A 23,908-nucleotide genomic window follows, 5' to 3' on the forward strand; every position below is an offset into this window, starting at 1 on the left:
AAAATAATTTGAGGGAGATATATACTATCCCTACTGTATGATAATCCCATGAACAAAAATGTAAAAGAAAACATCTAAGGAAAGAAACGTCTGGAGAAGGCTCTACTGTGTTCTGCCCCAGGGAGCGGTCTTGGAGGATCTCAGCTCTTTTCATCAGGCCCACAGGTGGCAAAGGAACCACAACCACTTGCCAGATCACATAACCAAGAATGTAACTAAGCATGCTGGGCCCTGACCTGTATCCCTGTGCTCCAGGTGCAGGAGAATGACTTGCAGGAAGGAGTGTGCAAAGGTGTGGACTGACATTGATTCTTCCTGAAGAATGGTCAGAAAGGACACTGCAGCTGTCAGCTGCATTTCAACACTCGCAACATGCAGGACATCCTGTGTGAGCAGAAAGAATTTGCTGTTTACAGAGATGAGAGGTCAGAAGAGTAATGTTCTAACAGCCAAGGTTACAAACTCACTAAATACAACCTTTAAGGGTATGTACTTCTTAAGAGAACCATATCAATCTGTTTGTAATATTTAACTCATTAGATGATAAATTTCTTAAGAAATGTTTAATGTTTTAAGAATTTATACAATAGACAAAGAGAATGTTACATTCTCTTGCTTTACTGGATGAAAATGATAAACCATGTGTCAACCTTTAAAGAACCGAGTAGGTGGGTTTGATGGATTTGAGCTTTTACTTTGCTAATGGCAATATGCAGATGTCATCCTGCTGAGCACAACAATGTCAAATCTCAATCATGTGTATTTTGTTTCTTGTATTTCTGTCTCAAAAATAAACATCACAAGAGCTGGTGAGATGACTCGGTGCTTAAGAACTTGTATTGCTTTGTCAGAAGACCTGAGTTCAATTCTCAGCACCCAGGTCAGTCAGCTCTCACATGCCTGTGACTCCAGCTCCAAGGATCCAATGGGTCCTCGTTAACTCTATAGGTAACCTCACTCATATGTACACGCCCCTACACAGATACTCACAGGAACACATAATTAAAAACAGAAAACAATCTAAAATAAATAAACATTATTATTAATATGAAAAGGAAAATACTCAAGATTATGGGAATGGTCACGTGTGGTGCACACCTTTAATTTCAGCAATTGGGAGGCAGACATAGGTCTCTGAGAGTTCTAGGTCAGCCTGGTCTACATAGAAAGTTCAGGCTAGCCATAGCTACACGATGATATCCTCTCTCAAAAAGAAAAGTGTAAATGTAGCTACTTTCCACCTTTCCCCTCTGATATAACTGATAATAAATTACTATGAAATAATTTAAAAGATTTTCTTAAATGTAAAAATGTTTTTAACCTATAAATTACACTCATACCATTTAAAGAATTTGAACATGCATATTCAATTAAAAGCCTACATTAAAATATACATTTTAAATACATCAAAGGCTAAAAAAATAACCTAAGTAAGCTTCTTCAAATATCAAAATAACTATACTTCTCTCTAGAAGCCTGTTGGTTTTTAGGGATGGATGTACAATGTGAAGGCAGAGCAGAATTTTTTTTGCTCAATTATGAAAATAGTGAGAATTTCCTTTATGTGTCAGTTTTGTGACTGACAGAGCAAAGTTATCAGAATATCAGGATACTTAGTGTTATTAAGTTTCAATTTTGTGATCTTGGGAAGAATAACATTTTTTGGCATTATTTTGCTATATAATAAAAGTCAATTATAACATGATCATCATACAAATTTATATCATTTAAACAGCTTTGTACAATTTACCAACTTACTATGCAAATGACCATTTAAATACTGACCACTATACATCCAGTATCTTTCTCTTATCTACCCTTGAGTTTGTAGAAAGAACAGCACCTTGCCCATATCTTCACTGGTCTCTTCCTAAAACTGCACTGGAGACCCCCCTCTTTGGAGGGTGAATAACCCTTTCACAGGGGTCACAACATAAAGTCATCAGAAATATCAGATATTTACATTCCGATACATGCATAACAGTAGCAAAATTACAGTTATAAAGTAGCAACAAAAAATATTTTATGATTAGGCTCAACACAACATGGGGGGGGGGGGACTGTATTAAAGAGTCACAGCATTAGCGAGGTTGAGAACCACTGTCCTAAAATCCTATGCTTCCCGTAATTTTCCTCATCTCTGTTAGTAAATGACAACTTTTAGTTTTTACAGTGTCTTAGTTTGCAAATTCCAGGGTCGCCCTTTGCTTCTCTTATTCCCTTATTCCCTCACCCAATACATCTAAAGAACCTGCCTTCAAAACAGATCTGTAACCTGACCACTTGTTACCTCTCCCACTAGGACCCTAGTCCAACCCATCTTTAATTATTCAAAATAACCTTTATCTTGTCTGAGCCACCATTGTCCCTCTATCCTCCACTAGGTAGCCAGAGAGATTCTCAAGTATTAGCTCAGATCCCCTTATGGCTTTCCCTCTCACTGGAAGTCCAAGTTGTTTTGGTGACATACAAGATCTGCTCACAAATCTTCCTTTGCCCAGATTTCCACACAGTAGCTCCCTGAGCTCTCTCTTAAGTCTGGACTCCAATACCATTTTTAAAACAAGTCTTCCCTGGCAGTCCTATTTTAAGCCACTTTGAAAGTAAAAGTTATACATTATACTCTTTAAAAGAACACATCTATGAATATGTGAATGTCATGTTCCCTAACACACACACACACACAAGCTCACAGCCTCTGGAGAGGCTGAAGTCATCACTCAACGCAAAGTCCTGCCCTTTGGTTATGGTCTATCTCCCCTACATAGAGAATGCTTCTTGAGAACTTGTCTGTTAGCCCACCGTGCATTCAGGATGGAACTTTCTACTCCTGATGTTCTCTATCTTTTTATGTACTTTCAACAGCTCCTAAAATGTGGGGTCAGGAAATGTTGAAGGAGGTCCTAAATGTCAGGGATTGGCAGAGTCAGACACAAGGCAAGGCCAGGCACATATGTGCACACTCTCCATCTTCCTTCCATTGGGTCCTTACAGAGCTGCACCTGGTGTGCTCCATCCCAACACCTGTCACCTGTCATGAATATTGCATCATATTCCTGCCTTACTTGGTACAGTGAAACAGTTGCTGGTCATTAGGAACAAGTAACACTCACTCCTAATTCTCTAGCAGAAGGAACACCAGAGCAGTGAAGTGTTTTGCTGCTGGTCACTGAGCTAATGCCCTACACCCATTACCTGCTATGAACCAAAGCACACCTGTACACGGTCTTCCTCACAGGCCCTGTTCACCATTAAAACAGGGCTCACAACAACTCTAAACCTCATGGGGCAGTGCCCTTTGCTGTGGCAAATGTTTATGCAATATGGTTAATTCCCATAAGAACACAACTTACTTGTTTTGTTTTGTTAAAAGATTTTACAATACACACAAATACACATATACACATACATACACACACAAATGTGATTATATATGTTTTATTTCTCAACTAACCATCAATTGTGTAGTTTAAAAGTCTTTGGCTGAGAAAGGGCACATTAATGGCAGAGGTTATAGTCTCTTAACCAACTCTTTCTAACACCCTTGTTTTGCTGTTTCAAGAATAAACATCATCCCATACTAACAATTTTGGATCTAGAGAACACATTTTTAAAAACTGATGTGGCCAATATACAGACTTACAGGTTTCAAAAGCACAGCTTCTATTTAGAAATAGAAAAGACTTTATAAATTATGAGAGTCACAATGTACATTCTAGTTCACACAGTCTGTCTTTGAGTTCCAAGAGTGGCTTTCTGGCCACTAAAGTCAGTATATCCTGGGTTTGCACAGAGGAAGAACTATGTGCAAAGTGAAACAAAAAGAGCCTCCAGCTTTGTCTTCTTACTGTATGACTTAGTCTTGACTCCATAGCAACTATTTGCCCCAATATTTCACATTTATTTTTTGAAAAATCCTCAAGTTTTATCACAATTTAGATTTCTCTCTTATGCTGACTTCAACATCTGAAACTGTCCACTGTTAAGAAAACCAGCACAGACTAAGAGATTTCATCTCTGCTTTTTAAAAAAGGGAATCAGTTAACTTCCAAACATATTTTTCAGAAATATAATAGAATAAATTTCCTATTTACCAATAAGTGTTTTCCTTTAGAGTCACACGCTCTGGACAAACAAGTGTGAAATGCATACCTCTGGGATAAATAAGTGTGTGTCCTCTTAGACCTTGGGAGACCCTAAAAAGCAAATTCTTCCATTTGCTTACATGCCTGCCTGAAGGCCAGTTAGCATTCCTGTTCTATTCTGTCGCTTGGCAGGCAGCCCAGCCTAAACTCTTTGAAAATGAAATGAGAGATTGCATCAACTAGTTTAAAACTGGTTCTTTTAAAGGAAAGAAAGTGTGCTAGGCACATCTGTAATCCTCTCTAGTTAGAATGTCATAAAACAGCATGCTGCCTCCCTTGTAAAGACGGAGAAAACAGCCCCAGTGAACCTGCATTCCATCTCTTCACAATGTGCAACAGAGAGAAACATCATGTAACTCACTCCTAATGGGCAGATATCCCAGAGTCCCATGTTCTAAAATTACTAAGTAAGATTGAAAAGTTCATTACATTACTGATTATTTTTTAATTTAGATAATAAGAACTTAAGTATTTGGGGAATTAAGGGTAGTCAATGTGGAAACTTTTAGTGATTAGCAGTAGGTGGCAGCAGCTCTTTGCTTACAGAGTACAACATTTACAAAAGACTAAGTATGAGCTACCTGCAAATAGTTGGAACATGCCAACTCTAGGATGCCTGTAGCAGTTTCCTCCTATACCCCATTCTCTCCCTCATCCCACACCAGAAGGAAGATGGAGAGGAGAGATGGGTAAGAACAACAAATCAGGCAAGAGAGAAATGCACTGCAGCCCATAAACCAGAAAAATGAAGAGTAGCACACAGCCCTTCTTTAAATCTGCACGTCAGTGACCAAGGAGGAGGTTGACAAGGATGTACACAAACAACATCCCAAGAACTTTTCTGTGAAGGAAACTGCAATGGCCACCGTTACACTCTTAGAAATGAGTGGATAAATGTCCTGATGCCCTGCCATGTAAAAACACAGGGCCACCAAGAAAAAAAAAAAGGAGGAAGAGGAAGAAGAGGAGGAGACAGAGTCATAGATTTTAGAGTTTCAATTTAAAATATAAAGTAACAAATTTAACACTTTGCAAAGAACGTATTTATGAAAGAAATGACCTACTTGATAGATTTGGTAGCTATAATAACCATCTTACATGACCCATAAAGCATTTAATTAGCTAAATATTTTGTGGGGGGGGGGGACAGTAAACTGTTTTCTTTAGCAAACCGCGGCAGTGGAAAATCTAGCAGTTACCATGAGCAAACGGCAATAGCATGTTCCTAACGTCGTCATGTTTCTAACCTAAACTCTCTCTAAAGTTGTCTAAGAAACATTTTTTTTTAGTTTCTATGAATAATTTTATTATCAATGTGCCACTGAGAGAAATGAAGCCCATCAGGTTCCTAACAAGCATGCTGAAAAGCATCTACAAACAAAAAGCTAACACTAGGGCAAGGCGGTGCCTGAAAGTGCTTCAAAGTGGGGGAGGGCAGACACAGACTGAACCCTCTCTCTCTCTCAGAAAAAAAAATCCCACACAAGAAAAACAAAGCAATCAAAATCTCACAATGCTGGTTGGACAGCATCTAAGAGGTGAAGGCTCCAAATCTCAGGCCAATACAAAAACAAACAACAACAAACTAGTTGAGTGTGGTAGAGGCAGAGGGATTGGAAGTCACTCTCAGCTTACTAAATGAAGGCCAACCTGGGGCACATGAGTCTCCTCAAAAGAGAAGAACGCTGCAACCAAGCATTTGAAGACTGGGGAGTCAGATGTGGCCCTGTGGGTCTGAGGACACCCTCTTTAAGTATTCCTGTATCCTTGAAGACTAGTTCACTGTCTTACACGCCATCTCCATCTTGGTACCCAGTTATCCAGGTAGAGCCCTTGAGCCTCCTCAAGGCTTCCAGAGTAGCATGAAGCCTGGGACAGAGTAGGGTATCCAATGTCCTTGGAGGACTCCCTGTGTTCCCAGCCCCAGTAGAGGCAGCTATGCTTTCTAAGCAGTGAGGAGGATGCCTCTGCAGACAGGAGGAAGCCCAGTCCTCCATTCTCAATACAGGTGTGATAGTGAACAGTATGTTTAGAGGATACATTTACAGTACTAAGCTTATAAAAACAAAATTGTTCTTAGCTTGTACAAGCCATGAGGAAGTTGATCCTACTTTGAGTGTACCCTGTCTGCTGGCTCAAGAGGAACCACTTTCTGGTGCAGTTGGACTACTCTTAAAAAATGCAGTGATTGTTGCGAAATATTTCTCTGCCTCAGCTATTCCTACATGGAAATGGGTCACAAGATTAAACAGGCTAACTGCTGAGTTCCACTTTTGCATGAAACACTTGCTTAAATGGACAAGGCACCTGCTGGATATCTGTTATAAAATAAAGCCTTGCCTACACCCATATAGGATATGAGTTAATTTGGGTCCCCAAAATTATAACTGTCATTTTGTCACTCCACACCACCTCTTTATACTCCTTTGGCTAACATTAGCCAGGCGGTGCCTAGAAGTCTTTCTGGTTTAGTCCTGGTCAGTCTCTTTTTAATAAAAATTTTCTAATTTACTAAAACCAAAACTTAAGTTAGATTGCTGAATCTCTGAATGACCCCAGACCCACAACATAGGCAGCGGCAGTGAGACACTTACAAGAGTAAACGAGCATTCTGAGTCGGATAGGGTAGGGCTCGTGTTCACAGATGTGCTTCTGTTCTGTTTGTGTCTGTGCCAATGGAACTAAGTCTCCAGTTGCTCCTTCAGATAGAGTTTGATGGCCAGGACCTTGCAAACTTCAGGGTCAGGGTAGGGCTCTACCTTCAAGTGTGGGAGCAGAGACATTGAACAGGGAGTTCAAAAGCCCTGTGAGTACATATGTGAATAAACCACACTGGGACCAGTCAGTAAGCAGATCAACCTTACTTAGGATGATTGAAGGCTTATAAAGTTTTGGGGGACTAGGGGCAAGTACATTCAGGATGGGCAAAGGTCATTGGCTGGGGTACCTGGAATGCCTCATTAGCATTGGGAAGCATTTCAGGAATCTCAGGTGCTGACTGAACAGGTTTTGTCAGGTAAAGGAAATTAATCCTATAAAACAGCAGAGGCTGTCATTGAGTAGAGTATTGTTCAGCCTCCATGTGTATGTGGGCTTTCTGTTGGTTTTGTTACTATTGAAAACCACTCTTACACCATAGTGATCTGATTAGAGGCATGGGATTAGTTTGATCTTCTTATATTTGTTGAGGTCTGTCTTGTGACCAATTATATGGTCGATTTTGGAGAAGGTACCATGAGGTGTTGAGAAAAAGGTATATTCTTTTGTTTTAGGGTGAAATGTTCTATAAATAACAGTCAAATCCAATTGGTCCAAAGCTTCAATTAGTTTTACTGTGTCCGTGTTTAGTTTGTTTTCCTGATCGGTCCATTGAGGAGAGTGGAGTGTTGAAGTCCCCCACAATTATTGTGTTAGGTGAAATGTGTGCTTTGAGCTTTAGTAAAGTTTCTTTTACAAATGAGGGTGCCCTTGCATTTGGCGCAGAGATGTTCAGAATTGAAAGTTCTTCTTGGTGGATTTTTCCTTTGACCAGCAAGAAGTGTCCCTCAGTGTCTCTTTTGATGACTTTAGGTTGAAAGTTAATTTTATCTGATATTAGAATGGCTACTCCGGCTCGTTTCCCGAGACCATTGGCTTGTAAAATTGTCTTCCAGCCTTTTACTCTAAGGTAGTTTTTGTCTTTGACATTTAGGTGTGTTTCCTGTATGCAGCAAAATGTAGGGCCCTGTTTCCTTATCCAGTCAGTTAGTCTATGTCTTTTTATTGGGGAATTGAGTCCATTGATGTTAAGAGATATTAAGGAATAGTGATTATTACTCAATGACACCTTGGTCAAAGAAGAAATAAAGAAAGAAATCAGAGACTTTTTAGAATTTAATGAAAATGAAGGCACAACATACCCAAATCTTTGGGACACAATGAAAGCAGTGCTAAGAGGAAAACTCATAGCCCTGAGTGCCTGCAAAAAGAAAATGGAGAGAACATACACTAGCAGCTTAACGACACACCTGAAAGCCCTAAAACAAAAAGAAGCCAATTCCCCCAGGAGGAGTAGAAGACAGGAAATCATCAAACTCAGGGCTGAAATCAATCAAGTGGAAACAAAGAGAACCATACAAAGAATCAACGAATCCAGGAGCTGGTTCTTTGAGAAAATCAACAAGATAGATAAACCCTTAGCCAGACTGACCAAAGGGCACAGAGAAAGTATCCAAATTAACAAAATTAGAAATGAAAAGGGGGATATAACAACAGAAACTGAGGAAATCCAAAAAATCATCAGATCCTACTACAAAAGCCTATACTCAACACAACTGGAGAATCTGGAGGAAATGGACAATTTCCTTGACAGATATCAAATACCAAAATTAAATCAGGACCAAATAGATCATCTAAACAGTCCCATAACCCCTAAAGAAATAGAAGGGGTCATAGAAAGTCTTCCAACCAAAAAAAGCACAGGACCAGATGGTTTCAGTGCAGAATTCTATCAGACCTTCAAAGAAGACCTAACACCAATACTCTTCAAACTATTCCACAAAATAGAAACAGAAGGAACACTACCCAATTCCTTCTATGAAGCCACAATTACGCTGATACCAAAACCACACAAAGATCCAACAAAGAAAGAGAACTTCAGACCAATTTGCCTTATGAACATCGATGCAAAAATACTCAATAAAATTCTTGCCAACCGAATCCAAGAACACATCAAAACGATCATCCACTGGGCTTTATTCCAGGGATAAATATATCCCATCAAGTAGGCTTTATCCCAGGGATGCAGGGTTGGTTCAATATAAGGAAATCCATCAATGCAATCCACTACATAAACAAACTCAAAGAAAAAAACCACATGGTCATTTCATTGGATGCTGAAAAAGCGTTTGACAAAATTCAGCATCCTTTCATGCTTAAAGTCTTGGAAAGAATAGGAATTCAAGGCCCATACCTAAACATAGTAAAAGCAATATACAGCAAACCAGTAGCCAGCATCAAACTAAATGGAGAGAAACTTGAAGCAATCCCACTAAAATCAGGGACTAGACAGGGCTGCCCCCTTTCTCCTTATCTTTTCAATATTGTACTTGAGGTACTAGCTCAGGCAATTAGACAACATAAGGAGGTCAAAGGGATACAAATTGGGAAGGAAGAAGTCAAACTATCATTATTTGCAGATGATATGATAGTCTACCTAAGTGACCCAAAAAACTCCACTAGAGAATTCCTACAGCTGATAAACAACTTCAGCAAAGTGGAAGGTTATAAAATCAACTCAAGCAAATCAGTAGCCATCCTATACTCAAAGGATAAGCAGGCTGAGAAAGAAATTAGAGGCAATACTACAGAGCAATAGTGTTAAAAACTGCATGGTATTGGTACAGTGACAGGCAGGAGGATCAATGGAACAGGATTGAAGATCCAGAAATGAACCCACACACCTATGGCCACTTGATCCTTGACAAAGGGGCTGAAAACATCCAATGAAAAAAGATAGCCTTTTCAACAAATGGTGCTGGTTCAATTGGAGGTCAGCATGCAGAAGAATGGGAATTGATCCATCCTTGTCTCCTTGTACTAAGCTCAACTCCAAATGGATCAAGGACCTACACATAAAGCCAGACACTCTGAAGCTAATAGAAAAGAAACTGGGGAAGACCCTTGAGGACATCGGTACAGGGGGAAAGTTCCTGATCAGATTACCAATAGCGTATGCTCTAAGATCAAGAATTGACAAATGGGACCTCATAAAATTACAAAGTTTCTGTAAGGCAAAGGACACTATCAAAAGGGCAAATCGGCAACCAACAAATTGGGAAAAGATCTTCACCAACCCTACATCAGATAGAGAGCTAATATCCAATATATATAAAGAATTCAAGAAGTTAGACCCCAGAAAACCAAATAACCCTATTAAAAAATGGAGTACAGAGTTAAACAAGGAATTTTCACCTGAATTACTTCGGATGGTGGAGAAGCATCTTAAAAAATGCTCAACTTCATTAGTCATTAGGGAAATGCAAATCAAAACAACCCTGAGATTTCACCTTACACCAGTCAGAATGGCTAAGATTAAAAATTCAGGAGACAGCAGATGTTGTGGAGGATGTGGAGAAAGAGGAACACTCCTCCACTGCTGGTGGGGTTGCAAATTGGTACAACCACTCTGGAAATCAGTCTGGCGGTTCCTCAGAAAACTGGGCACCTCACTTCCAGAAGATCCTGCTATACCACTCCTGGGCATATACCCAGAAGATTCCCCAGCATGTTCCACTATGTTCATAACAGCCCTATTTATAATTGCCAGAAGCTGGAAAGAACCCAGGTATCCCTCAACAGAAGAGTGGATGCAAAAAATGTGGTATATCTACACAATGGAGTACTATTCAGCCATTAGAAACAATGAATTCATGAAATTCTTAGGCAAATGGATGGAGCTGGAGAACATCATATTAAGTGAGGTAACCCAGACTCAAAAGATGAATCATGGTATGCACTCACTAATAAGTGGATATTAACCTAGAAAACTGGAATACCAAAAACATAATCCACACATCAAATGAGGTACAAGAAGAACGGAGGAGTGGCCCCTTGTTCTGTAAAGACTCAGTGTAGCAGTATAGGGCAAAACCAGAACAGGGAAGTGGGAAGGGTTAGGTGGGAAAACAGGAGGAGGGAAGGGGGCATATGAGACTTTCGGGGAGTGGGGGTCTAGAAAAGGGGAAATCATTTGAAATGTAAATAAAAAAATATCGAATTTTAAAAAAAAGGACATAATTATAGAAAAATAATCACAATTAAAAAAAAACCAGCAGAGGCTGCAGGACATTCCTCAGTTAGGGGTGAGTATGGGGATTTAGAATTCCTTGGACCTCGTCAGAGAAGGGCCACTTGCCAAAGAAGGGAGTCTCCCATATTGTGCTGAGCTGATGCTGTCAGGTCATGCTGGACTTTGACCTTAATTAGCAGAGTTTTTCCACAGGGAAGTGCTCCCTGCTGTGCCTGTGGTGCTGATGAGCCAAGATGCTGGAAAACAGAGAATGCTGAGGCACTTCCATCTTCACTCTCATTTCCTCTCAGATCAGGGGTTTTCAAGACTCAAATTCCGAAGCTGACAGTTTTCATTTCATTCTCGTAGGTTAAGGACCAGAATCAAGCTCTGAGTAGTTGGTTAAAGTCAAGGATCTGCTTATCTGCCTTTTCAAATGACTCTCATTCATTTGATGTCTCACAGACATCTGAACACTCAAGAAATAATTAGCTAATCACATTCAAAATCTATGCTGATTGCTAGAGAATTAGCAATCAACCAAGGCCAGCAGTGTACTTTACATTTCAATAACACTGCCAATTCTACCATTAAAAGTGTGCTAAGAGCCAAGGATGAGAAGTTCAAGTTACCAAGAGAACCCTAGAGGTAATATCTAAGGAGTCAGAGAAAGCTCCCTTGAGATGAAACAACCTGTGTGAAGAAAAAGGAAAACCTACTCAGAGGGTGCAATGGGAGAAGTCTGGAAAGCAAGAAGCATGGGAAAGAGCGGCCCCAGCAGGCAGCACCAGGGCTTGTGAAGAAACCTGCTGAACAAGAAGACTGAAAAGCTATCTGGGTTGGTTTGTTTCAGTAGTGAACAGGCAGCTCAGTGAGGCAAAGCCTCAGTGCTTTTGTAAGACCCCCCAAAACCGAGGGACCCCAGAGCTCTGGAAAATACTCATGTTATTGCATCAAGACCATTTCTCACGAGTGATATGGGTGTCGCCTTCCGAGGCATGGGGCGCTAGGGCGCCCTCGGTTTTGGGTGGGGGGGGGTCTTACATTTTCTTGGTGCATTGGCCTGGAAGTGCGACTATCCTTCACATGCAAGAACCGACTCAGAGGTAAAGGGAATCCCTCTGGAATGTGTGTCTGCCGGTGATGTGTTTGTTCTAAATGTCCTGAGTGTCTGTCCTGAACTGTTTTCTGAATCTGAGGAGATGCGCGCTTTTGGTAGCAGCTGTTCTCGGCTCGTGAGAACTAGAGGACCGTGATGAGTAGATGTGCTCTGTAGCCCACAGGCTGTGACCCTGGGAGACATCCCAATGAGTTTTGGGAGAACTCCAGGGACCCTGGAAGAGTCCCATCTGAGTGTCGGAGAGGACACGGTAGTTCTACTGAATTGGAGAACTTATACGCCCTCCCAGCCGTCTGGTTTTCTGATCTGAGTCTCTCCACCTCAGTGGAGGTGAATACTTGTCAGTTTTGTGTGTCTTTGTCTACAGTTTGACCACTAGACGGGTGCCAAGGTTTGTTTTCTGTCTGTCTCACCGTTTGTCAAAGTCTGAGTCTACAAGCCTGTCTAAAAGCTTTTGGTTTTGCTTGCTAGTGTCTGGGGCTCGGAGAGCCTGTCTGGGGCGGTGAGTTCAACTGGCAGCCATGAGACTGCGGGGGTCTGGAGGAAGCTTTAGACCCTGGAGAGAGCTGAATAAGGCTCTCCTCCATCTGTAAACAGCAAGGCAGTAACGACGGGAGCCATTTTGTTTTTCTGAATCTGGTTTATCTGGTCCCTGCAGTGTGTGCAAAGGCACCTGATGTCTGAAACTGGGCCCCTCTGGGCAAATTGTGTGATTTTTCTTTGCTCTGTGTTCTTGAATCTAGAGGCCTGATGGTGGCAGGGTCAGGCTGTCTATGTGGTGTTGTTTTGTATTATGTTTTGTGTTCTTGGACTTAGACGGACAATATTATTTGGACTTTAGAAAATAATAAAGTCATTTTTCTTTAGTGACTGAGAAGCAACTCACTCTGTGGCGCCAAAATCAGGTCACGTGACTCAAGCATGCCATCTTAGAACAAAAGGAGAGACAAAATACTTGGACTCTGACACCCCCTGGTGGGGAAAATAAGTCTTGACAAGACACTCAATGTGGCAGGTGCGAGAATTTTGGATTTAAGTTGGTACAGATGGTTTATTTCTTTTATTTTAAATTGTTTAAATTATTACGATCAATGTGATGTTAAACTTTGTGGTTATATTGTTCCTCTGGGACAGAGGTCAAAATAAGGGAGACCTCCAGAAGACTAGATTCTAAAATATTAAGTGAAAAAAAATCTATCTTTGTGATACTAAAATCTTGTTTTGAGATTTATATTACAGAAAATACTACTCCCCTTCATATCTCAACAACTATATTCAGCTTGAAGAAATTGTCTTTCTAGAGAATATATAGAAATGGTCAGATTTAAAACGGGGAGAAAATAAAATTAATAATATAGACATAATTTCATTTGATAAAAATCTTTATAATTGTTATTACGTTCAAGGCATAAGTTCTTATTTGGTAGAGATTTTATTTTGATACAAAATCAAGGTTTTCATTGGTATAAATACTAAAAATTTGAAAGTACAGGATTTACACCCAGTTCTTTTTTGTTATTATTACTGATCTGAGATGTTTAAGCCTGTGAGTTTAGGGCCAAATAGAAATATAAGGCTTTGAGTTTATTGTTAGGATGTTTTCTAGGTTTTAATCAGAAATAGCTGAAGATAGTTTAACAGACAACAGTTGACAGTCCTCTACCCCTGAGCAGTGTACGGCTGTGAAACCCAGAGTTCTGGAATAAAAATCTTCTTGCTTATTGCATCGAGACTGGTTCTTGCGAGTGATATGGGTGGTCGCCTTCCAAGGCATGGGGCGCTGGGGCACCCTCAGTTTTTTCCGGTCTTACATTTTAAACAGAAGACACAGCTCTAAATGCTTTGGGGTGTCCCACCCTACTAAGAGTTGAAAAGGAATGGAAAGTAGAGATACAGCACACTTGGAAAGGAAAGCACGGACTAGGGCAGCTCTCCAGAGCAAACCATCACAGCCCCGAGGGCCAGCATGGCCAGAGTGGGGCCGGAAGTGGACACAGTCAAGAAGTATTTATGACACAAAATAAAAACACTACTTGGATAACTCTTAATCCAGGAGAACCCTGAAACACCTTAGGATAGAGGAGGAACCCCAGGTGCTGGGAGAAATGCCAAGCCTGGTTGTCTGGGTTTGACTCCCTAAGACCCTCATGGCAGAAGAGAGCTGACTCCTGCCAACTTGCCACCCCACCTCTTCCCTCCGCTCTCTCTCTCACACACACAACATGAAATGCACCTAAATGTACACACATCAAAATAATAAATGTAAACAACAAAAAAGAAATTCCATGAGCTCAGTTTTAGGTCTGCTGACTTTGAAATGGCTTTGAGACATACACAGATCTCCCAAACAATATACTTTATAGATAGATTTCATCTAGTGCCCTAGTTAGATTTTTATCAATTTAATACAAGCTAGAGCTTTCTGGGGAAAGGAACTTCAGTTGACAAAATGCCTTCATCAAATTACCTGCAGGCAAACCTGTAGGGCATTTTTTGATTAATGATTGATGTGCGATTAATGACTCATGGGAGGTGGCACCACCTCAGGGCAGGCAGCCCTGGATGATATAACAAAGCAGACAGAGCAAGCCATAGAAAGCAAGCTGGTAAGCCGTGCTCCTCCCAGGCATCTGCTTTAGTTCCTGCCTCCAGGTTCCGACCTAGGTTTCCCTCAATGGAATGAACCCAAGATATGAAAGCCAAATAAACCCTTTCCTTTCTAGGATGCTTTTGGTGATGGTGTTTCATCACAGCAATTTAAAAAAAAAAAAAACTAAAGTAAGACAGTAAAGAACTTCATATAAATAAATTTAAAGGCATGGATTTATAAGATTTCCTAAAGAGAAGATAAGAGACAAAAGTGGAGAACTGACACTACAAACACTATTTCACTTCAACAAAAAATGGGAGTTTAGGAACAGAGTGTTGAGCTGGGGAGATGGTTCAGTGGTTAAGAGCACTAGCTGCCCCTGCAGAGAGAGCCCAGATAGTGGCTCAGAACTATTTGTAACTTCATTTCCAAAGAGAATCCAATACTCTCCTCTGAGCTCTGAGAGCACCAGGCATGCACTTGACACATACATACATGCAGACAAAACATTTATGTACATAAAATAAAATAAAATAAATCTTAAAAATGCTTATATAAGGAAATTTGTCACAAATCTTTGTCAGAATATTAATTAAGGGTTCTGAGGTATTCCTATCATTAGAAAATATTTAACTGGTCTGTATGAATACAGGGGGAATTTCTGGAAGAGTACATGGAGCTATGCATATCTACAACCTATGCAGTTGCGTAAACAAAATATTTAAAGTTAACACCCTGAGGGTCATCACCCAGAGAGACAGCCCTGTGGTAAAACGTGCATACTGCTCTTCCAGAGGACAGAAGCCTGGTTCCTAACACTCACATCACGTACCTACCTGTAACTCCAGTTCCAGGGGATCTGACACATCTCCTCAGGCACATACACACACATTCATCCACCTATATACATACACATATAAGTAAATCTCATTGTCAACATTCTGAAATTAAAACAAGAAAAAAAAGAGAACTTATTCTTTTGGTAATGACAGAGAGGGTAATTCTCATCAATACTCCCAACAAGGATCATTTTTAAAACCTAGACAAAAATATAAAAACCGTCTCCATGAAAACACCTAGAAACCAACAAGATAGTGAAAAGGTATCCACTAAGACCAAGAAATTATGCAAATACATAAAAGCAAGCATGACATTTTGACTGTGCTTCTCCTCTTCAGTCGTTGCTGATTCCAGATGAGAGTCTTGAGGGGCTGGTAGCTTAAGAGATGGAGGCTGCTCTGGCCGACTTCCAGAGGCCTTGGAGCTCTGGCAATGGTGAAGAGCACTCAAGCACCATCAGTGTTCTAGCACTTGGATGAAATTCCTGAAGCAACTCAGAAGTGGCCAGGTGTGTTTGGATCCTGGCTTCAGTCAGCAGGCAGCTGGCTACACTGCCTGTGATGATGCGATCACTTGGGGTCAGAGCTGCTCACTTGTAACTGACAGAAAGAAAAGGGAGTTGGTGTCTAAGTTCCCTCAGAGACTAACCAGATTCCCTAATCGACCCCCCCCCCAGGAGTAAACAAACAATAAAGCTGCCAGAGCTACAAACTCTGGGACCTGACCAGCTTCCTGAGAGAAACGGAAACCAGCCAAGCTATCTGAAGAGGTCTGGACCAGAACGACTTGGAAAGGACACGCTCTCTGACCTATGAACTACCTGCAGGCTGGGCAGTGTGCTGCAGGTTTCCCAGCTCTGGGAACACAGCTGTTTTGGACATTTCTGTTCCCATCATTAAGCCCCACCCCATACTCCTGTAAAGAACGTCATTAAATCACTGAGCTGGAGTTTGGTGGCATCCTTACTTTGGTCTTCTGGGGTGAGCAGATGGTATTGCTACATCTCCCTGGAAATATTTTTGTCACAAAACTAAGTGCCTCATCTTATTGTATCATGTTATGTCCTGATATCCCTGATACCACAGGGAGGCCTGCTCTTTTCTGAAGGGAAACTGGGGAGTGGATCTGGGGGCGAGGGGAGGTAGAAGCTGGGGCTGGGAGGAGTAGGGGGGGAAATCTGCAATTGAGATTCTATGAGAGAATAAAGAAAAGAATTTCAACAGAAGGTTCTAATATATTTAAGTGGATTGTAGAAGATTTACAAAAGTTAAAGTAGAATTTCCAGACTAGAAAAATATGGTAATCAAAATTAAAATTAGGTTAGACACAAACCAGTGACCTGGACAATGGAGGGAGGTCTAAACACTAAACATAAATCACAGAGGAAAAATGAGAGAAAAGGTAAAAGACAAAAAAGACTAAGTTCTAATTATATGAGAAATGGGAAATCTGGGAGGAATGAGGTAAAGGCACATTTGAAAAAAAAAAAAAAAAGATAGCTCAGAAGTTTCCAAAGCTAGCAACATAAAACAAGCCAGAGTACAGAAGGCCCATTGTGAAAAACAAACAAAACCTGCTAGTAAGCAGTTTAAACTCATGTGCCGCATGAAATATGCATAAAGTGAGCCTGGAAGCCAGGTGTGGTGGTGCAGACCTGTAACACCAGCACCAAGGAATCTGCAGTACAAAATTACAAATTCAAGGCCAGCCTAGAAGACACAGTGAAACCCTGTCTCATAAAAGCAAAAGTATTATCCACTGGCTATGCTGCTACAATTACCAGTCCTCCGTGGGTGGCTATTTCAGTTGTTTTCAGCATTAGCTGCACATAACTAACCATGAATTTCAATGCCTTCATGGCCAAGTCTCTATGCAAACCAAAAGTATGTGCCAGTCTTACTCCATACCAGGGAAGCAGCTGAATGACATAGTAAGCATGATTGAATTGTTGAGAAACTTGGTCTTCCTGTGTGGTGTTCCTGTGCCGTTTTGTCGTTTCTCCTTCCCACCAGCAGGATGTTTCTAACCAGAAGTACGGTTCTTGCCTTTACATCCTATTTCCTGTTCCTTTCTTTCCGGCTGCTCTCAAGACTGTCCCATTTTCCATTATCTTAGCAGTTTTATCAACATGTTCCTGGAAGTGAGTGTGCGAGTGTGTGTGTGTGTGTATGTGTGTGTGTGTGTGTGTACATGAGTGCATGAATATATGAGGTGTGTTTCTCCTGTTTCCTTATTTTCTTAGATCCATGGTTTCTTGTCTTCCGTTAAGTTTAGAAAAGTCTTGGCCATAATAACTTTCATTTTCTCTTCTCTGAGATTCGACCTGTTTACTAGATCACTTTATACAGTCTCAAAACCGTTGGAGTTCTCTGCTTGTTCTGCACTAGTTGTCTTTGAAGGCAGCTTGCTTAACTTCTTTCTTCATGTTCACTGGTCACCCAGCTGTGTCCAAATTTCCCATAAACACATTTCATTTCTGGCAATTATATTTGATTATTTTATAGTACTTCTCTGTTGAAATTCCTATGTATTCATGAATGTCATTTTCCACCAGACTTTCTAGCAAGCTAATCACAGTTATTTATTTACCTATCTCATACTTCTTGGCTCATCACTGATACTTGGCCATTTCCCCCTTTATTTGGGAGTTAACAATTTTTTATTCAATACTAGTTATTCAATGAATACAGAGGTAACAGCTCTGAAACTCAGATGAGTTCTATGCAGGTGATGGGGGAAGGACAAATGAATCTACTCAGTACCTCACCTGGGTTTAAGCTTTATTGTTGCTATGGTAACCTCTGTGGTACCTCTAGCTTTAGATTCCTCCAACAGTGGGCCACTGTCACTCTCTAGCTAGCAGCCTGAAATGCCAAATGTTTTCCTCCATGAGTCAACAGCACTTTCGAGCAAGTTTCCTCTTTAGACCTTCTCTCTTCCCATTAATAAGGCACTGTTGCTTATGGCTGCATGTTGGGCTTGTGGGAGACATAAGAGACTTTCATCCCTTGATTCTGTGTCAACTTAGTCAGATCTTTGAGACCAGGCTTCAGTAATGGAGCTTTTTCAGTGTCCCATGGCTAGTTCTTGGAGCAGGGTAGGTTTTGACAGTGTCAAATTTGTTGCCATTCCTAGTAGCAGACCTTTCTGCTTTATTTGGGTGCAGTCTTGGCTCTAACATCTCCTGCCCCTCTCTCAAGGTTTATGTTCCCACTGTATTCCAGAAGCTGTCACCAGTGTATTGTCCTGTCCATTTTTCTCCAGAAGAGGCTGCTGTTTCTTCTGCTACTCCCATTCAAACAGTGGATCTTCACAAGCCACCAGAAGCAGCAGGTTCTGCCCTTCCTTCATCAAGCCTTTGCTTTACCGAAGAGAAGGTTCTGGGGAAGTAGGCACAGTTGCTTCCTTCCCTCACTAGTAGTTAATCACCATCATACCTTCAGCACCAAGGAGGGCTCCTCCATCCCACTGCTCTGTCCCAAACAGAGGAGACCTATAGGTGGCGCTGCTGGGTAGAAAGTTGCAAGTTATACCAACCTGATGTAGATTCTGTCCTGCAACCTGTAAAATTCTGTTAGAAGTGGAGCCATCACAGATATGGTGGCTCATCTGAACTGGTGCTCAGAAGGTAGAGACGGGGATTGTGAGAACAAGCCTAGCCAAAGCAACACAGAGTCTACAGTAAAGCAAACAAACAAGCCAGTGTCCCTACTTCCTAGACTAGGCAGCATCCTACTCTTGAGAGTCAACTCCTGTAGCAGCCTTCTGATTACCTCCGACAGGCTCTAGAAAAGATGTGAGTAGGTGGATTTAGAGGCAAACCTGGTTTTAGAAACCCATTTGAGCCCAGGGGATTGTTTTTTATTCTTTTAAGCTCAACTGAACATTTAAAAGAACTTCAGAAGATTCAGTTCATTTTTAAAACAGGCAGGATGGATGGTAAAATGACCAAGAGGCAAATAAAAGAACACTGCTCTCTACTAGAATTTTATGAAACACAAATCAAACTTTAGATCTAGTAAAAAAAATATTAACTGCTGAGCAGGGTGACGCATGCCTGTAATTCTGACACGTGGGGTGGGGGGAGCTGCTGGGGCACAAGGATCAGAGGTTCAAGACCATCCTTTAATGCATAGACACTCTGAGACCAGCCTGTGCTAAGTCAGACCTAGTTACAAAAGAAAAAAATAATTGTCTTCCTTCTATGATCCTTCCTTTATGCCCAATCTACATACTTATAAATGTTTCCATAGAATGTTATTATTATAAAGTAAGTAGTAATGCCAATCTATTTCATCCTTAAATTCAAATAAACAAATGCAAAACCATAACGCAGACATTATCCTTGAATGACTGTGGTAAGCAACATTTTATTTTTCACTATAAAATAAAAAGAGCTGTCTCCACCATGTGTTGCTGTTCTAATTTCTCCAGTTGCAGCTGTGTCCATTTTCTTTCTTGGAGAACTGGGACTGTTCTATAACTCTCTACCTCTAGACCAGAAAGCTTCCTGCACGGTTGATTCTTACCCTGATGCTGGAAACCTCCATTAACCTTATACCACTGTGGGACTCTTCCCCCTCTCGTCTTTCCCTGCCAGCAATCAGAGTGTCGGCCAATGGAATGCTTTGCTCCACCACAGGCTGTCTGCGACCTGCAGGGGTCCTGGAACATCATGTTCTGCTTAAGATGTATAATTATGCTGCTTTCATAAAACCCTTTTGCTTTTCTCAGAATTTAAACTTTCATCTGAGAAATTGTCAACTATGGTGAGGAAGAGAGAAACATTTTCTGAGATGCTATCCAAAGAAGAAAGAAAGGAGTCTGTATCGCTCAGTTGTACTCAGTTCAATCCTCAGTTAAGGCTGTTTTTATTTTTCAGAGCACTATCAAAATCAATTATATTCTTTCATACTTCTTACAAACCTAACATTACAGTCAAACATTGAGATTTAAGTCACATCTGTCGGCTTTAAATGAGTACAATTCATCAGATAGCGCTGACAATTGTTGAGAGAAGGTATCTAAGGCACGGCACACAGCACCTGCTCCACAGTAACTGCTCCTCACTGGCCATTCAACTGTACTACTTCCAATAAGACGTTTTAAAATGCATGCAGCTTTTTATTCACAAATATCTTTATTTTCAATGTAAATGCTTTCTATTCAAATTTCAAAATGAGATCATTTAAGAATCTGTCTGTATTCAGTATAAAATGCTATATTATTCACACTGGAAGATATTTCTGTTATTTTCTTACTGAATCAACTCAGGAAATAATGTCACAAACAGTACTAACAGTGGAAGTGGTAGATTTTTGCTGAATCAAAATATTGCTATATCACATCTACCAACTTTAAATAATCAAATTTCATATTGGTTTAACAGCCCCAGTCTCTGTTGTCTTCTTTTCTGCACTCCGTCTTCTCCCCCAACCCCTGTAAAGTGTCTCTCTGAGAGCACAAGTCAGTGTTACAGATACCACCATGCTGACTCACTCGAGAAGGCCTCAGTGAGTCAGGCCAGCACGTCAAACACAGCATGGTCTCTCAGGCAGACACTGACTCTCAGAACATTACGTTCACCCAACAGTCTTTCTAAAGTTGCCTGTGAGTGCCTTGTTCTTTCCAAATGCCATTCCAGGCTCTGGAGACAAAATGACAAGCCAGGGTAACAGAGATGTCTGCCTTTATGGGAAGATTGGTAGGTGCCAAGGTCAAAAAGGACATGGCAGGAAGTTTTATTCTATCTGAAGTGAAAAGTGATCTATTTTAGTTTTCTTTCAGCTTCTGTTCCTTTGTTGTAACAGAAGCTGGATGCATTAAAACAACAAAAATGTACTCTCCCACAGTTCTAGAAGGCAGATGTGCTAAAGCAGTATTACTCAGACCAAGATGTTCAGTGCCACATTCCCGCCACAGGCTATTGTGCTATCACTTCTGGCTTTCTGTGTCTTTCTCTGTTTCACTGCTATCCTTCCCACTTCATCTCCTGCTTTCTTCCACTAAGACACATGTGTTGAGGTTTGGGCCCCATCTAAATGACCCAAGACAATCTCCCTATCTCCAGATCAATGCTTTAAGCACATTTTGAAATTACCTTGTTCTAGAATAAGGTAACATTTACAGTTTCCCAGGATCAGAGCTTGATTCTTGGGGATAAGGAAAGGGGAAGTGAAGGGGACAGCATTCTGTCACTTCATTTCACCACTTAAGTAATAATTTTTACACACAAAAATATAAAACATGATTGATTGGTATTTCTTAAAGCCTTCTCTGGGTGAGTGGCTTCTAGGTGACAAAGCAGAAGCAATTTGTTCCATATGCAGCTGCTGTAGTAACCAGACATGATGGCTGAAGCCTGAGGAGTGAATTATATATCAAAGTTATCTGCAATGATAGTCAGCCAATCATGTAGTTGACAAGCTGCTGTAGGTAAGTTGGTTAACTAGTGTCTCTTCCTCTGTGGATGAGTGTCACAGAAACCTTTGTCTGGGCTCAGAGATTAAAACACATAAAACATTCAATAGCATACAGTGGCTGACCCCTATAGAAAATACTCACTATAATTATTCTCTGTGCCTGACACTGCACAATTTCTGCTGAATAATATTATGACACATTTTTGGAACAAAATTTAAGTAAATGAACAAGTAAATGAATTCAAAAATTCAAGAGGAACAAGAAGAACTGCTTGGTGCTGTGTTATAACAGAGTCCATTATAATATGTTAGGAATAATATCACCTTCTGTGATTTTTATAAAGGAATAAAGAATTTTAAGAACCTTATCCTGACAATAAAAATTCCTTCACTTCCAGATAGCATAAGCAAAAATTCAATATTAAAATCTAACATCTCAGAATTCAATTTAAGTTGTAGAAAATTACTAGATCAAATAATGACCATAGGATTAAATGATATAACATAACTAAAATAACTATATCTTAAAGTATTATCATATTTATAAAACTTAAATTGGAAGTCAAAAATTATTTTCTTTCTTGATTCTTAAATTCTACCTTAAGAAGTCGCCATCAAAACACGCCAGGCAGTGATGGCGACTTGGGAGGCAGAGGCAGGCGGATTTCTGAGTTCAAGGCCAACCTGGTCTACAGAGTGAGTTCCAGGACAGCCAGGGCTACACAGAAAAACCCTGTCTCGAAAAACCAAAAAAAAAAAAAAAAAAAAAGAAGAAGAAGAAGAAGAAAAAGAAGAAGAAGAAGAAGAAGAAGAAGAAGAAGAAGAAGAAGAAGAAGAAGAAGTAGTAGTAGTAGTAGTAGTAGTAGTAGTAGTAGTAGTAGTACACAACACATTAACATCCACTTTGGATCCAGTTTTGAAAGAAATGTTTGTAAATATAATAAAATTAGTACAATTATAATCCTAATTTTTATATTTTACTTACTTTATAGTTTTAATTTTTAAGTATGTATGTGTGTATGTGCATGTATGAACATGTAAGATGCCCTCAGAGGCCAGATCCCTGGTGCTGGAGTTACAAATGGTTGTAAACTGCCTTATCTGGGTGCTGGAAGCCAATCTCAGATTCTCTGGAAGAAGTTTTCATTCCTAACTGCTGAACCATCTCTCCAGCCCCTGATGTTTCAAAGTCAAAATTTCTTCATCTCAGCTAGATGTGGCTCACACTTTTGATCCCAGCAACTGGGAGGCAGAAGCAGGAGGAGTATTTTGAGTTTGAGGATAGCCTGATCTACATAGAAAATCCAAGAACAGCCAGGACTACCTAGAGAGACCTTGTCTCAAACAAACAAAAACAAAACAGAAAAAGTCAAATTCCTTCATCTTTAAAACAGTGAAAATAGGTTGCCTCATTTAAAAAAAAAAAACATTTTAATTATGATCCAGTAGTAAGGATAAAATGTAAATGTAATAAACAAACAAGCAAGGTTATCACCAGTACAATTTTATAACATGAGCGACCAGCCAAGCCCCCCACATCCCTTTTCTTCACGTTCTTTCAGGTGAAGCAAAGTAGGGGAGGACTCTGGAAGCTGGTCAGGCAGGAGGCACAAATGTGGTAATGCCCTAGAGAGTAGTTACTTCCTACATGAAATACTCACTGCTTGTATTTTTAACTCTCTCAAAGTGAATCATGAAAGACCAACATTAGCAAGTACTCAGACTATTACTGCCTGTGTGCTCACCCAGATGCCCACACCAACTCAGGACACTGCTCCCCATGTGGAAATCCAATCCATGTGGAATTCATTCCTTCATTCCAATCTATTATGGAATTCTGTTCACTCTAATAAATGACTCTGAGACATCCATGCACACCACTCTACTGCTTTAGTTCACCATGGTAATCCAGCCTGCCACTGACTTAGAGGCCCAGGACTGGAGCTTCCTAACTGTCCCATTCTAGACTACACACTAATCAAAATGGCCACATGATGTGAGCAGACTGTAACTCTTGACACT

At 40.5% G+C, this 23,908-nt stretch overlaps 1 protein-coding gene across 6 annotated transcripts in view; it reads right to left on the bottom strand.

Moving 5' to 3' along the window:
- Ppp4r4 (protein phosphatase 4 regulatory subunit 4) overlaps window positions 1-23,908 on the bottom strand; it is a 94,866-nt gene that overhangs the window by 39,943 nt on the left and 31,015 nt on the right. For 5 of the 6 annotated variants that reach the window (XM_052185164.1, XM_052185166.1, XM_052185165.1 and 2 more), the window contains one exon: window positions 237-384. In XM_052185164.1, coding sequence (XP_052041124.1) covers window positions 237-384 — 148 coding nt within the window. Of the gene's footprint in view, window positions 1-236; window positions 385-3,928; window positions 3,980-4,094; window positions 4,197-23,908 lie in introns of those variants that run through there. The other variant, XM_052185168.1, reaches the window with a different exon arrangement.

Source organism: Apodemus sylvaticus, chromosome 6, assembly GCF_947179515.1.
Source record: "Apodemus sylvaticus chromosome 6, mApoSyl1.1, whole genome shotgun sequence".
In the NCBI taxonomy this organism is placed as follows: domain Eukaryota; kingdom Metazoa; phylum Chordata; class Mammalia; order Rodentia; family Muridae; genus Apodemus; species Apodemus sylvaticus.